The sequence below is a fragment of the Panthera pardus genome, unplaced genomic scaffold, assembly GCF_024362965.1.
Source record: "Panthera pardus isolate Hobbes unplaced genomic scaffold, ASM2436296v1 HiC_scaffold_24, whole genome shotgun sequence".
Classification (NCBI taxonomy): domain Eukaryota; kingdom Metazoa; phylum Chordata; class Mammalia; order Carnivora; family Felidae; genus Panthera; species Panthera pardus.
The window spans coordinates 101,300,156-101,317,660 of NW_026526810.1; the positions used below are offsets into that span (position 1 = coordinate 101,300,156).

The 17,505-nt window shown below is 38.4% G+C and overlaps 1 protein-coding gene across 1 annotated transcript in view; it reads right to left on the bottom strand.

Annotated features, from left to right (window-relative positions):
- Positions 1-1,032: 1,032 nt before the first annotated feature.
- Positions 1,033-17,505, bottom strand: part of KCNH5 (potassium voltage-gated channel subfamily H member 5) — a 294,649-nt gene continuing 278,176 nt past the window's right edge. The window contains exon 11 of the mRNA XM_019451600.2: positions 1,033-2,032. Coding sequence (XP_019307145.1) covers positions 1,085-2,032 — 948 coding nt within the window. The 3' untranslated portion in view covers positions 1,033-1,084. The remainder of the gene's footprint in view (positions 2,033-17,505) is intronic.

A 17,505-nucleotide genomic window follows, 5' to 3' on the forward strand; every position in this document is an offset into this window, starting at 1 on the left:
ATTAAGAATCCTGTGTGAACAATTCTGTACCTGTGTTTCATCTTAAGTTACAGATATGTTACAAAATATTGTCTATCTGCTTACATTCTTTTTTATTTTATGTCATTATAGTTAAAATTTTGATATGAGTACTTAGATGTGTTTTGTTTGTTTCTTTGCTAAGAGCCTTTCAACTTCACCTTTGAACAAGTTTTAGAAGTACAAATTTAGAACAGTCATCACATTTGGAAAACCAGCATCGCTAACATGAATTGTTAAAAGGCCCTTTTACCCTGTGGTGCAGTTTTTCTATAATAATATACACTATATTAATAGTTTCGTATTTATGGGGTTGGTAAAATCAGCTTACAAGATGGCAGCTGTTCTCCAAGACAGAGGGAGGAGGGATTTCCTTACATAAGCGTTAATGATTACTATCTAAGTATAGTGTTAAAAAAGGAGAGGTATAGTTGAGCAGAAATGCAATTCATGCACAAAACTCATAGCAATACGTTCTCAGCGTCCCCCACTGCTATCTGATTTAGGCAACAAAACAGTCATTTTGATGGAGCAGACACTGCCTGTTGGGGAAAATAACCTAACACTAAGTTACAGAAAAATATCCTATGAAAAGAGATTATAAAACGGTACCGACGGTCTAAAAGGGCGAACTCTCCCTTGGCATTAATCCAGAATTTTAACTTAACAGAACAGTGAGAAAATGACAGCTCGATATACTCAGCCTGAGATCAAATTTGTCATGGCAACATTGGCAGGTTGGACCCTGATTCTTCAAATATTACATTGCCTTGGTTAGCAAAAATCATACTTTTTTTTTTGTATTAGAATAGAGATTATAAATAAATGTAAAGTGTGCATGCAGTCAACTGCATAATATACAAGCAATATCTATGTTTTAAATAATCATCTTCTTTGGCAGGCCAGAATCCAGCTGGACATGCAGTATTTACATATCAAAATCCATATGGTTTCATCATATTGAAAGCAAGTGAAAATATATATATGTATATACTGTATATACACATGTATGTATATAGATGTATATACTGTTTTTAATATATTAACAAATATATATGTATATATATTAAAAGTGGATTTCATCTTTGTCAGATTCAGGTGACTCAGGCCTTGAAACACTAAAAATATCCTGACATGGTATCTGGGAAGGTACTTGGAGTGGCATCTGGGATTTGGGAGAAGAGGTCTGGGGCGCGCTTTTTTCTGAGAGTATTTTTAAAATTTCTGCCACCTGCTTTTCCAGGGCAGTCATTCTGCAGCTTAGCAGCTGGATGTCCTCTTTGAGTTCATGTTTGACTTCCTGCAGTGTGGTTTGTAAGGCCTGCTCTGGGATGGGATAAAAGGGGTGCTTGGCATCAGCCTGAATAGGGCTGTGCTCCAGCGGACTTCGGGCCTCCCCGGCCTTATCCAAACGAAGGTCACTTTTTGTAATCCCACTGTCACAAGAATCTGTTTTCCTTAATGGGTTTTTGGTAACGCTGTTCTCTGAATCGCTGCCCTTGGGGTCCTCTGACAATAGCCCCATGGACTCCGCTTTCGTGACGTTATTCCAGTCTTCCTTTTTCTCCTCATGGGCGCCCATGTTATTCTTGAGTCGCAGCCATCCTTTCCCATTTCCGTTCTTCATCCTTATGGGGCTGTTGACTTTGAGACATTTGGGGTCAGCACCGCCGTTGGGCTTGAGTTCCATGGCGTCGCGGTTGTTTTGCTTGAGGGACTCACTGGTTTTCACGTAGGCCAGCGATGTCTGGATGGGTGTGATCTGTGACACGGTGACCACACTGGTGCCCGTGATGGAAGCTCCGTTCTGTAAGGAGCGGCTTTCTACCTGGAGCTGGTTGCGCTCGGGGTCGCTCTGTGTTGACCCCTGATTCCGCAGCTCCTTCTGTTGCTTGAACTTCTGGAAGAGCTTTCGGACGGGGTGGTCCACGGGAATGCTGAGGGTGACCTCATTCTTCTGCCGGAGGCGCTCCTCTTCCTCTTTCTTCACGTCACTGATTTTTCGGAAAATGATCTGTGGAGGGGGAGAGATGTTCAGAACATGATTATGAAGATAGACGAGCTTACAGTTGCGTGCCAGGATGTTGGATGAACTTTCTTTTACTGAGGAAACCCTCGAACACAAGGTCATTTCTGAAGGGAAAAAAAAATACCCCAATGCCATTTCTTTAACAGATGCGATACACTTAAGACTCAACATAGGAGCACTGACTAAGCTTACTTAGCTTATTTAGTCCTACTCCCTTGCATACGGAAGGGGGAATGTAATAGCTGAATAGAGATGCCTGCTGTTTAGTTTATACTCCCATTTAATAGAAAATAGGTAAATATATATGTTAGTCTATTATATGTGTGTATGCATACGCGTGTAAGGAACTATATTAAATTTCCTTACAATGCATCATTATTTTTTGTATGTTTCTTTTCATATGTGAATATATTCAAGACCATTTTTAATAACATCCTCTGCTTAGGGGGTCAAATTATGAGTTCTAGGCTATATAAAAGTACCAAAACATTAGTTTACTAGCATAGCACCTATGTGGGGTGAGAGGAGGGATTAAATTTATTTATGTGGCTCCAGAGGGCAGAACTAGGATCTGTAAGTAAAGTTCCTGAGAGGCAAATACCAATTCAATACAGACTTCATTTCAAACTGCTATCTATTCACAGAATAAACTGCCTTGAACACTCGTGAACCTCAATACCACTAAAATATCCAAACAGAAGTAAGGATGTTGTCCATGTAATACTGTCACGGGTGGGAGACTGGACTCTTCAGATTTCAATATTCTTAAAATTTGTTTTTCATTGTTAGTATTCATTTTTCCCTTATCATTATTCCAACCTACATACAGGATCTTCTTACCTTTTGAAATATTATAAACAATTTTAGCGTAAAGTGTTTCTCCCACTCAGACTTCAGTTGGTTGCCTCAGACCTAAGTATCATTAACCTTTTTCTGTGCATATTTCCAGAAGGTTTTTTTTTATTAAGTTTTTAAATTCCGGTATAGTTCATGTAAAATGTTCTGTTAGTTTCAGGTGTACAATGTAGTGACTCGGCAATTGTATACATTGCTCAGTCATCATGACTAGTGCCCTCCTTAATCCCCATCACTTATTTCCTCCATCCCCTACCCACCTCCCCTCTGGGAACTATCTGTTTGTTCTCTGTAGTTAAAGTCGGTTTCTAGGTTTGTCTCTCTCTGTCTCTCTCCTTTCCTTTGTTTGTTTTGTTTCTTAAATTCCACATATGAGTGAAACCATATGGTATTTGTCTTTCTCTGACTGACTTATTTTGCTTTATACTCTCTAGCTCCATCCATGTTGTTGCAAATGGCAAGATTTCATGCTTTTTTTTTATGGCAGAATAATATTTTACTCTATAGATATATCACATCTTCTTTATCCATTCATCAGTCGATGGACACTTGAGCTGCTTTCATAATTTGGCTATTGTAAATAATGCTGCAATAAACAGGGGTGCATGTATCCTTTGAATTAGTTTTTTTTGTATTTTGAGGTAAATTTTAAATATAGAATTAAATACATAGTTAATGTGCTATTTGATAGGTAACCACAAATAAGTTAGCATAAATTTCATTTAAAATGTCTTCTGAGGGGCGCCTGGGTGGCTCAGTCGGTTGGGCGTCCGACTTCGGCTCAGGTCATGATCTCACAGTTCATGAGTTCAAGCCCCGCGTCGGGCTCTGTGCTGACAGCTCAGAGCCTGGAGCCTGCTTCAGATTCTGTGTCTCCCTCTCTCTCTGCCCCTTCCCTGCTCATGCTGTGTCTCTCTCGGTCTCAAAAATAAATAAACATTAAAAAAAAATGTCTTCTGAAAATAATACTGGGAAGAATGTGTAACTCCATCAAGAGAAGTAAAAATGGTCACCTGTAAGAAATTACCACTTATATTATCAGAATTAGAAGTGAATTTAATGAGTGTGAGATTTTTTGCTCAGGTTCCGTCTGAAGAACAAAATAACTGCAGATGAGGTCTGTAAGAAAAATCCAGAAAGGAGTTATAGTAGATACAGTGCTCTCAGAATCAGACAATTTTATGGGGCTGGCAAAATTACTTACCTCATCACCCTCTCTCATTAACTTATTGGTTAGATTAGAGATCTATATGAAGTACACGGCATATAGTAGACACTCAAAATATTCTGGTTATATCCATTGAACTCTCATAAAATCCTGTATATTTGAAACCATTTCCATTACCACTTGAAGCTTCCAGAGTAACATACAAACATTGATTTATACTAGAAACCAATACTACTGATGGTCACTGTGAACAGAAAAGTCAGGGAGATAGAATTCTCTAAGAGCATACTTTCTAAATTGAAATTGATGCACTAGATACAGCTTATCAAGTGGTAATAATCTGTATTTTAAAGTAAATATTCTCTAAATTCAATAACTGTCTATAAAGACCAGTATATTTTTCCCTCCCTAGTGGCACATGAAATTGGGTCTTTTTGAATGATGTAATACTAATCTGAAAGCCTGACATCAAAGCTCTTGCAGTTTAATTGAAAGCTTTTCAAAGGGTTGACATATTTCTTATGCTCCCTAAGTAAACAGAGCTTATGCTGACCCTTCAAGATACTAACACTCTTTAGGACAAGATAGATCCAAACATGGAAACACAAATACCACATTCTGATTTCATCCCATTTCATTGAAAATGTGCTGAATTTCATTTCAGGAACTGACATGAGGGGACAAATGTAAATGACTGACCACATCCTCCTTCCCACTCAACTCGGATCTTTTGGTTTGTTTTTATAAAGGTAATTCCTTAGCCTTTAGCCATAGCCTTCGTGCAATGTAATAACTGAGAGTCACCTTCACATTTGCAATAAAAAGATCTATTTCAGACTCTCAATGAGGGAAGGGAGGTAAATCGCACATGAGGATGTTAGATGAAATACAGGGCCTCCATGCAGTATTTGGGACACACTAATACTGAAAAGTCATACATCATTTATCTGAATGGGACATATTGACATTTTAAAACATACTCATTGTTTACCTGAAATTTAAATTTAACTGCATGCCCTGTGCTTTTGTTTGCTGAATTCAGCAACGCTATTGATATGTAATAGACAAAAACATTACTATCTCTGTAGTGTCCATGTGTACTGCTGTGTGAAATTCACAGTTTTTAGAAATTACAATGAAATATTTGGTGTCCCTGGAACTGAGAATCTGGTGGCATCTTATTTGTTGGCTGTATGTTTTAAAATTTCAATATGATGGCTAATGACTGCTTACGATTATTGTGTGCTTAGCAAGTTTAGAATGCTTAGTGATTTAAGCCCATGTAAAACATCAACAAAATAAGCCTTTTGCGGCTTCCCTGACCACCAGCTGGCCCCTCCACACAAACCGAGGATAAAGTGTCTGGACTCCTACTGTTAAGCTGAGAACAGAGACTCTAAATGCCAAACTACGTTGTACAAAGGGAGTCCTGTCACAGAGCCAGGCTGCTGGTCTGTATCAGGGGACAAATGAGATAGAACAAGGTTGTGGATTTTGCCACTATGAACATATAATAGAATAGAGGTTTGGGATATTAGCATCTGAAGTGCTGCACGTTGCTCCTTTCCCTCCAACCCCCACCCCCCCCACCACTCCAGGGGGATAGGAGAGGACAAGGAACTAGACATAGGCCCTTGAGCTTTAGGGGCACTTGGAAACATTGAGATAGGCCCTAACTTCTCTGCTGGAGTTTGCAGAGCAGCAGGACCCACACGTTCGCTCTCTGGAGCCAACCAACATGCTGGAAAAAAGCATACACCCTCTTTGTTTCTGCCCATACTTCTGTGTGCCTGGATGGGCATGGCTAGGATCCCGGTGGGCCCGGGAACTAGAGTAGGTAGACGACTGTTATCTCAGCCCCATGGAAGCCAGATGAGGTGAAGATACTCCATGAGGTGGGAGAAGTTACAGCACTCTGTAGAACACTTGCTGCCAGGACCTTTCAGACCATTAAATATGCCACACAATAAATAGTGCCCAGTAGTTGGGTGTGGCCAGCTGAAAAGGCCAACGCTCTGAGGAGTGACCACAAGCCCGCCAGATCTCACAGACAAGCCCTGGATGCTGAAGTGGAGCCCCCTACCCTTTGCATCAGGCCCACAGGCAATCATGAGCCCAGGGAAAGTAGAAGCAGGTGCAGAAGGAGGGCTGGGAAGAGAGGGTCATGAGGAAATTTCTTACCCAAGCTACAGTATTTGAGCTGGAATCAAACTCAAAACAGTAATACTTGGATTTGATCAACTACTTAACCATAACTAGGCTTTTAAGCCAGAGGTAACTTTGTTTTCCTTAAGTTTATTTCTTTATTTTGAGAGGGAGAGACAGATCACGAGTGGGGTAGGGGCAGAAGGAGAAGGAGTGAGAATTCCAAGCAGGAATTCTCTGATAGTGCAGAGAGAATGTCAGAGGGTCTAGAGACCGCACTATAGTGCAGAGCCTGACACAGGGCTTGAGCTCACCAACCGTGAGATTGTGACCTGAGCCAAGATCAAGAGTCAAACACTTAACCGACTCAGCCACCCAGGCACCACAAGCCAGAGGTAACTTTAAACAAAATTACTGAGTTAGACAGAGGTTACTGAATAGATTAAATTTCTTTTATTTCTTTTGGCTTCAGAATGGAAATTATGACTTACTGAAAAAAATAATTATTAAAAGTTCGCATATAGCAAAGAAGTCACTTTCACACATGTATTATCTCATTAACTACTGTCATACTACTATTTGATATAGGGCCTAGTATTCTCATGTTACAGAAAAGCAAACTAAGACATAGAGAGTGATGTGGTTTGCCTTCCAGGTCACAAGGAGTAAGTGGCCGGGATACTAATCCAAGAAGTCAGATTGCAAGCAGTCCTAACCATTACACTCTACTGCAGCTCTGTAAGGTCATTTTGACACAGAGATGTGGATAGTTGAGTGGGTAAAGCAGGGGGTGGTACAGCAGTTTCACACCCAACAGATAACCCTCACCGAGCATTTGCCATGGAGAACCATCCCTGAAGGCAGTCTATTGGGCTCTGTGCTCGCTGAGTAACTGACAGCTGGGCAGGAGGGTGTTAGGGGAGGCAACCTCAAAGCGCTCCTCATTCTCAAAGGCAAAGCCAGCAGGCTTGCTTCACTCTACTTCCCTTTAAAATACATGCTGTCGGGGTGCCTGGGGGCTCAGTCAGTTGAGTGTCCGACTTCAGCTCAGGTCATGATCTCATGTTTCATGGGTTCAAGCCCCAAATCAGCACAGAGCCTGCTTCAGATTCTGTCTCCCTCTCTCTCTGCCCCTTCCCCATTTGCACTCTCTCTCAAACATTAAAAAAATAAATAAAATAAAATACATGCTGTCATTTTGTATCGTCTTGCTCTCTTCAAGGCAGCTCTTGTATTTTCTTCTAACTTCTACTTATATTAAATATAGTATCTTTACCAAAAACAGGGGGTGGCAAGTCAAAGGACGTAATTTTCCCTGGACTTAAATGCCATTCTTGATCCCACTACTACCTGGATTCATTTGGTTATGAGGGCAGAGATTTTTGTCTCTTTTGTTACATGCTGTATCTCCAGACTTTATGACAGTGTCTGTCATATTGAAAGTCCTCAATAAGTACATGTTATTCGTTAATTCAATAATCTCTTCATACACTCAGTAAATGTATGTTTGTGAAGGTCTATGAATAGAAAATACTACAAATAGGAAGGTTTCCTACTTTTAAAATTATTTTTCACTCTCTACACAATGAATCAATGTTATTTGTATTATTGTAATTGATCATTAATGTCTATTCTTATTTCCTCATTTGGAGGCAAACACTACATCATCTACCTCCTGGCATCCTCAGCACCTAGCCCACTACTGGGCACAAGTAGATAGTTAACAAATGCTGGCTGACTGTAATCATATTCAAATCTTTGACCCACAAATCAATCTTTAAAGAACTTGAATGAGAACCTATCTTTGATTCCATTGTAAGGATGCAATAACATCCATTAAGAACTTATTTTCCAAAAAAGAGAGAGAGGGAAATAAACCATGAGAGACTCTTACAGAGAACAAATTGAGGGTTGATGGAGGGATGTGGGTGGGAGATGGGTTAGATGGGTGATGGGTACTAAGGGGGGCACTTGTGGTGGCCACTGGGTGTTGTATGTAAGTGATGAATCACTGAATTCTACTCTTGAAACCAATATCGCACTGCATGTTCACTAACTAAAATTTAAATAAAAATTTGAAAAAAAAAAAAGAACTTATTTCCCAGCTGGTGACAATGCAGTGCTTTCTTTCTTTCTTTCTTTTTTTTTTATAATTTTTTAATGTTTATCCATTTTTAAGGGAGAGAGAGTGAGCACAGAGCATGAGTGGGGCAGGGTCAGAAAGAGAGGGAGGTACAAAATCTGAAGCAGGCTCCAGGCTCTGAGCTGTTAGCACAGAGCCCTATGCGGGGTTTAAAACCATGAGCCATGAGATCATGACCTGAACTGAAGTCAGATGCTTTACCGACTGAGCCACCCAAGCACCCCAATGCCATACTTTCTTAATACAATGTATTTGGCACTAAAATTAAAAACAGAGAAATAAAAAATGAAGAGATGATTTTGTCATGTTTACAAGGTTTCAAGACTAATAATCTACTGAGGTACCATCACTGGTTGAACCATGTTGTATGTGTAAAGTATGATAGCTTTTTGTTTTGTCTTAAGTTATGAAGGATGCATTATAGACCAAGAAAATACAAGAGCAGGAGTGCCTAATGGAAGTAACTCACTGTTTTTCACAAACATTAAATGTAATAGACCCTCTCTATAAGTTCTCATAGTTTTAAAGATAACTTTATGACCCTAAACTCCAAATTTAAATAACAATGTATTTTTATTACCAAGGAGACTACATTTTATAATAAACATAGCATGGTAATTATTCTACATTACAAGCATGAGCATTTTCAAATATATTCCGTTGAATCTTTCCTTTTTTTTTTTTTTAACATTTATTTATTTTTGAGAGACAGACACAGGCAGAGCACGAGTGGGGGAGGGGCAGAGAGAGAGACACACAGAATCCAAAGCAGGCTCTAGGCTCTGAGCTGTCAGCATAGAGCCTGATGCAAGGCTCAAACTCACAGACTGTGAGATCATGACCTGAGCCAAAGTCAGCCACTTAACTGACTTAACCGAGCTACCCAGGTGCCCAGAATCTTTCTTTTTAAGAAGTGCTTTTTACCTTTAAGTTTTTAATTATGCATATGATAAAATGGTTTCGCTTTATAACTGAATGGAAAGATGGGTAAATTTTATTTAGTTAATCCCTTTTTAAAAAGCATGTTGTCATTAAGATTTTTAAAACTTTTGCTTACTAGTCTTTGGCAATTGAAAGAATCTACAAACAATAAGCATTTCATAATTCAGTTGATTCCTATATGGGCAGTGTGTCCTATAGAAAGTAAAATATTTCCTGCTAAATAAATATGTAAGTTATATAGATTAATTTTAACCAATTATTACATAGAAATGACAATGATTTTTCTCTAGGAAAAAAACATTTTAATTCCCCCAAAGAAATTATTTTAGAAAATGTAAAAGGATCTGAGTGTTCATAGAACAACGTATGGATTAATGTAAAAGAAAAAAATATACATGATTCTTAACATGGTATTAAATCAGCTTTTAAAATTTTTTATTTGTGTTTTTTCTCAGTATTAATAACCTAGAACCCTTGCACTTGATGCACTCTGTGTCAATCTTTTTGTGCAATGGCAAATCAAATTGCTGATGGACACCACAAAAATTAAGGACAAAAAAAAAAGAAAAAGAAAAATCATGAATCAGACTATGATTCCAGCCACACATTTATTGGTAGTCACAATAGCCTGTACTGTTTCTATCAGCAAAGAGGTTTATTTCATTTAAGCTTTTCTTCTCTGTGCTTCATTATGTTCTGTGGAGCCCATGCTGGAAGGTTTAATTTATTTAAATGATAAAAGCTTCTTAAACTTAACAGGGAACATGGCCAACTGAGCTTTCCATTTCAAAAGTAGGACATTTGATCATAAAAGTGATATCAAAATTGAATAATTTGAATGTGTACTGAACTTTGAAATCCAATAAAGGCAAGGAAAAAAAGGGTTAGAATCATTTGTTTAATGACATGGATTTAGTGTTATATAATTTGAAGGAAGATAGAGGAGTTTCCCCTCAGATGGCCCGTCACTTTCCAAATCTGTGAATCTAGGGAATTGACTAGGAATTTATAGCTATATGTGATCAGGCAGAAACTCCAGTTCATCTGACTCTTAGGGGATCTGGTTGGTTTTGTTCTTTGGTTCCTTTTATTGTTTCTATAAACTCAGTTACTAATTCTAACTCTAGTTCTTTCAATCCATTCCAAGAGTATTTATTAAAACTCTCATGGGCATACCAGAGGCTAGAAGCTCATCTTAACGAAGGCCACAGTGACAAGGCTGTGTCAGATGGTCATCCAACAAATTCAGACGTGTAAAGGAAGGATAACATCACACTCCATTTTGAAATATGGCTGCCTTGCTTTACTTGGGCCACTCATAAGTCTGTAAGCTCTTAAAGGACAAGGAATGTGTTAGAGATCTAGTTCAGCCTCTAATGTCCTAAATAAATTTTGAGGAATTAATTAATTAATTGATAATTAAAAAAAAGAGATGAGTAGAGAGGGAAAAGTAAAGAAAGGAGGGAGGGAGGGAGAAAAGGAATATCTTTTGATTTTGTTAATGTGTCAGGTAATGTCTAATGTGGATAAGGGTGGTTAAGAAAATGCAAATGCAAAATATCCTAGAATCATTAATACTATTACCAAATTGACTAATGAAATGTTCTACGCCCCATTTTTCTTTACCATATAAAAATCATTTATCTCAATTTTCCAGGTGATCATAAATATAAAAATGTATTTTCCATAAGTAACAAAACATATATTGTAAACCCCATTACTGATGTTAGCATAACTCTGAAATACGGATACTTAGTGTTTATGTTTCTATTACTAAAGGTTTTTTCATTGAAGAAAAATAATGAAAGAAGGAAGATAAAGTCTTCAAAACCAAGAAAATGGCTGTTCGCAGGTAAGGCTGACAAGATTAGATTCATTGTCTCAAATATTGCAGTAATCCAGGAATTGCCCTCCCTGCTTCAATTTCTAGTCCCATTTCCCCTTATTCCATTTTTTTGCTATTGTGTATCAAATAGGATAGCATCCAAGGCAAAAAAAAAAAAAAAAAATCACAATAAAATTAAAGCTCTTTAACAAGTCAGCAAGCCTTGTTATGGCTAACTATGGCTCAGTTCCACCTACCTCTCCAGTCTGTTTCCTTCACTCCTCATTTGACCTCCACATACCTGCCATGCTCAATCACTTTGATATTAAGAATCATTCCCCATTGGTGATGTTGCAAATTAGTATTCTCTCTCCTCTTCACATGCTGGGGAACTCCTACTTATCCTTTAATACTCAGCTCAGCTGTGCTCTCCTTTATGAGGCAAGACCAGCTACATCATTTGTAGGGCCCAATACAACATAAAAAATCAGAGCCTATAACATGCTTAATGGTAAAATACTGAAAGCTATCCCCCTAAGATCAGGGAAGAGATAAATATGTACCATCTTGCCACTTCTATTCAACATTGCAGTGAAGGTTCCAGCCAGGGAAACTGTCGAGAAAATGAAATAAAAGACATCCAGAATGAAAAAGAATGAAAACTATCTCCATTTGAGGGTGACATGTCATGTATATAGAAATTCCTGAGAAATCCTCACAACACACACACACACACATACACACACACACACACACACACACACAGCTGTTATAGCTAATAAAGGAGTTCAGAAGGATGCAGGACATAAAATCAATATAAAATTAGTTGTATTTCTATATACTATCTATGAGCCATCTGAAAATGAAACCAAGAAAATAATTCCATCAACAACAGCATCAAAGAAAATAAAATATTTAGGGAAAAATATAACAAAAGTGTATGACTCATACACAAAACTACGAAACATTATTTAAATAAATTAAGAAGACTTAAATAGACATTACGTGTTTATGGATTGGAAGATATATTGTTAACAAGACAATATTCCTTAAATTTACCTATAGATTCAATTCCTATCAAAATTCTAACTGCCAATTTTTCAGAAATTGATAAGCTGACCCTAAAATTCAGATGGAAACATAAGGGACCCAGAATAGCCAAAACAATACCAAGATACAAGAATGTAATTGGAAGACTCATACTTCCCAGTTTTAAAACTCCCAGTTTTATAAAGCTATACCATAATCAAGATACTGCTATAAGAACAGACATATACAATAATGGAATGGAACTAGGTTTCCAAAAGTAAACCCATGCATCTATGCTCAATTGTTTTTTTGACAAGGATGATGAGGCAACTCAATGAAGAAAGATTAATGTTTTCAACAAATGGTGCTGGAATAATTGCACATCCATGAACAAAAAATGAATATGGACACCAGCCTCACACCATATACAAAACTTAATTCAAAATGGATCAAAGACATAAATGTAAGAACTAAAGCTATAAAATTCTTAGAAGGAAACAAAGGCATAAATTTAGTGGCCTTGAATCAGGGAAAGGTTTCTTAGACACCTATATCTCGAGCCACCAAAAATAATTAAATTAACGAACTGGAATTCATCAAAATTCAAAACAGAAGTGTCAAAGGACACTTTCAAGAAAGCAAAATGACAACCTATAAAATGAGAAGAAGTATTTGCAAATCACATATTTGATATGGCTCTAATATCCAAAATATATAAAGAACTTTTATGACTCAAAAATTAAAAGACAAAAGAAAAAAAATATTTTTAGATAATCAAGGGACTTGAATAGACATTTTCCAAAGAGGATATACAAATGGCCAATAGGTACACAAAAAGATACATCATTAGGGCAATGCAAAACCACAATACAATGTACTTCACATCCTCCAGGATGGCTATAATCGAAAAATAACATATTAATAACAGAAAATAACAAGTGTTGTGAAGAGGTAGAGAAACTGGAACCCCCATACACTGCTGGAAGGAATATAAAATGGTGCAGCCTCTGTGGCAAACAGCTTGGCAGTTCCTCAAAGAGTTAAACACAGACTAACAATATGACCCAGCAATTCCACTCTTTGGTATATATCCAAGAAAAATGAAAGCACTAGTACACGAATATTTGTAGCAATGTTATTCATGATAGCCAAAAAGTAGAAACAACCCCAAAATCCAGTAACTGGTGAGTCAACAAACAAAAAGTGGTATATATGGATACAAAGGAATATTACTCAGCCAGTAAAAGGAATGATATCCTGATACATGCTACAGCATGGATGAACCTTGAAAACATACTAAGCAAAACAAACCTGACACAAAAGGTCACTTTTTTTTTTTTACCTCACTTATATGAAACATCTGGAATAGGCAAAATTAACCAGGGGGTATATACCCATGGCCAGGGAAGGAGTGGGAAATGGGGAATGACTACTAATGGGTATGAGGTTTCTTTCTGGGGTGATGAGAATGTCCTGGAAGTAGCCAGTGGTGATGGTTGCACAACTTTGTAAATATACTAAAAAACACTAAATTGTACACTTTAAGATGGTGAACTGTATGGTGTGTGAATTATAGCACAATAAAAAAGGATGCAGGGCTCCCTATTCAAAACTATTAAGAATTTAGAGAGAGCGACAGCAGAACATGAAACAGAAGCCCTTCTGTTTCAGGGCCCAAGAACAGGGCCCTTCTAAGTGCAAAGTTCTGTATGACACAGGCGAACCATCTGTGAAGCTAGCCCTGCTATGAGGCTTTCATTTACTGCCCAGGAAGAAAAGGGTCCATCCTATTCTGCATAGTTGTTACACTTGTTATACTTGTTAACACTTAATGCAGGCAGCAGCAAACAAGATATTCATTCACATTACAAGTATTTGTCAAACACCCACCTTGTTCCAGGCTGTGTTTTGGAGTTAGGTATATAGCAGTAAGCAAAGAAAAGCTCCTTAAATATTCTATAAAATGTCAGGTGGTGATGTGGGCTACAACGAAAAATAAAGAGTAGTTGGGTCTCTTTGAGAAAGTGCTATCTGAGCAGAGGTAGTCATGAAATGAAGACGTGGGCCATGCAGATAGCCATGGGGGGAGGGGGACCCCAAGGTGAGAGAGCACCTTACACATTGGAGGAACGATGTGAACAAAGAAGGACAAAGGAGGCAGCATTTGGTAAACCGGGAGGCCAGGGACTTTGAGTTTTAGATGTGAAGGAAGTCATGGGAGAGGAGTCACATGATCTCACTTCTATTTCAAGATGATCGCTCAGGTTGCCGTGGGGAAAATAAACTAGAAAGTGGGGAGGGTAGAAGGGTATCAATTAGAAGCCTCTTTGAGTAATACAAGTGAGACATCAGCATGGGAAGTAGAAATGGAGGTAGTGAGAGGTGGTGAGATTCTGGATTTATTTTGCCAGCAAAACTGACAGGTTTGCAGATAAGCAGATGAACAATCTGAGAGAAAAAAAAAAATTTCTCTCTCTTTAGTCTAAGCCCATGCTTAAATGGTAACGCCATTTTCTGAGATGGGAAAGCCTAGAATGGAGTGGCCTGTAAACTAGAAAGGCAAGCTGCCCACCCCCTCCCTGCCTCAGCCCAGCCACACACATACACACGTGAATATGCATACATACAAACACATATGCCATCAGACAAAGGTGGAGCAGGAACAGGCTAACTGACTAAACACTCCTGTTAAAAGGGGACAGGAAAAGTGGCTCAGAGACTCCGCAGTCACTGGTCCACAGCAATGATGAAGTCTGCCAGGCAGGCATTATAAGGCCCTGGCAGTGTGGTGAGTTCCTTAATTAGCCTCTGAGCCTACTCTATAGGATTAGCTCTGTGGGATAAGCTCTCCCACCCAGTGGTCTCTGTGGCTCCCGATTCCATCTTTTCCGAGGTTCTTCTTTGTCCACAGTCCTCCATAGTCAGACCTGATATGGGCCTTGGAGAGTTGGTGCAAGGATTGAAGAGCTTCCTTGGCTCTTTGCTGCCTGTGAAAATTTGGGGGGCCTGAGTTGCGGTTTGGGGCTCATACAGTAAAAGGATATTTTAAGACCGAGCTTGTGGTTTCTTTGGCAATATATGTCTTCCCCCCACCCCCAAATTTTTATGTTTGTTTATTTATTTATTTTGAGAGAGAGCAAGCGGGGGAGGGGCAGAGAGAGAAGGAGAGAGAATCCCAAGAAGGCTCCTCACTGTCAGCACTGAGCCCAATGTGGGGCTCGGGCTCACAAACTGTGAGATCATGACCTGAGCCAAAGTCAAGAGTCAGATGCTCAATCAACTGAGCCTTGTAAGCACCCCATTCTAAAAATATGAATAAGTTTCTGATCTGTTTACAGTCAATTCCGTGTGTCTACAGCCTCATAAAAAGTTTTTTCGTAAATATCATTTTCAAGCCTGATTCAATTCTTTGCTTTCTTGGCCCCATGTCTCTCTCCCTTTCTCTCCCCCACCCCTCCTGCCATAATAGCTGCTACATTGAAAGCATCAGGCTTGCTGGGAGGTCACATCCATTCTCTGGCCTTTGCTACAAAATTGAGTCTTACTGGACTTTTTTGTACAGCGACTTTTGAATCTTATTTCTACTTCTTCCTGTTCTCAATTCCTTTCCATATTTGCTTATAAGCCAGGTAACCCTTGTGTGGGATCACTTCTTTCTTCCCATGCCTTACTAAAAGTAACCAGTCACAACACCCACTCACTACTAATATCATTTTCCAACCTCTTCCAAAAAAAGGTACAATATTGAAAGGCAGTCACAATTAGCAACTTTACCAAACGCTTTGCTGCCGAAAAATATTTGTCTTCATCCTTCCAAGTCTCAAATATCCATTCCCTTACTTCTTTCCAGCCCTGCTAAGTCAATGCCACACATTTTGGAATAAGCAATGGCAGAGCCCCACTATTGGTATCGATTTAAGCTCATGTCCAAGTAGCATTGCAACTACCATCTATTTGTTAGCATTTGAAAATTCAGAAGAAAACTCAGAAGAATAAAATTGTTTTACTTCTAAGTTCTCAGCATAGAATTTTTAGCACACTCAAGTTCAAAAGAAAAAATTGATAAAGAGAAACCATCACTGTTATGCTTTGCTGGGAATGCAAAAATGCAGCCATCACCATTGCCTGAGTCTTGTAGATGAACCATTAGACCACCCTGTCTTTGACAATGTAGTTATTCTGGTCACAGTAGTGGTTGCTTCCACATGTTTTCACTTTAGAATCTTTGCAATAAAAATACCAGGATCAGGAGACTTGTACTAAGTATTTTTCATGGAGTATTTGCTTATTTAATTTTCACAATAATCCATTTTAAAGATGAAAAAACCCTGAGGCTTAGAGACATTTAAAGATCGTCCCCAAGTCTACCTAGCTAATAAGTGACAAGGCACAGTTTCCAACCCAGGTGTAGTGGACTCAAAAAGTAGGCTACACTGACTTAAGAATTCCTGGTCTAAATTTAAGAAAGATGCAAAGGATCCAAAAGATCAAAGGCCTGAGGAGAAAGCAATTATATGATAAAGTAGGTTGAATCACTTTAATAATGGCGGACAACAAAAGGCATGACCCTGGGCTGGCAGTTTAACACACAGAGGGAGGTGTATACATAGGAATATGGAAGGAGAGTCTCCAGTATCTAAGTAGAAAACAACACTATTTAATATTTGGCAAATGTGATACACTTTACAGTGCACTTCAGCTTATGTTAGCTAATTTCTCCCTGAAACTTTATAAATCAAGCAGGACAATTATTATTACCCCTATTTGACAGATGAGGGTCAGAGAAGTTATGTGACTTGCCTAAGCTCACTGAGCTGGTAAATGGCCAAGCTGGGACTGAAATCTGTTTCCTAAAGCTAACTCCAGTGTTCCCTCCACTATTACATGCTGACATTCCTAATGCTGTATATAATTTTGTTTCATAGTTTATAATGCACTTTCCACTGTAAATCCTACTAGATCTCATTTGATACTATTCCTTTGTCCCAAGGAACACATCTAATATGTGGCTTTAGTTATTGCCTTGTAAGATAATTGCTGTGCCTCAGAGGGAACAATTACTAAAGTAGGGCAGTTGCAATACCTTCAAAGATATTTTTTCATAATGAAAGAAAATTTCTACAGCTTTTGTCTGGGAAACCAATTCTAGTACATTTATTTAAGTATGTGTTAATTTTTACATTTGATTCCTAAAAGACTAATACAGCTTTTACTCAATATCACACAAATTCTCACTGTTGGGAAATACAGACGAAGTAGGTAAATAGTTTTTTCTATTGGAGTATTATCTTCTAGAAATATTTAGAAATGTATATCTAGTCTAGATGACATATTACTGTTTCAATCTTCTA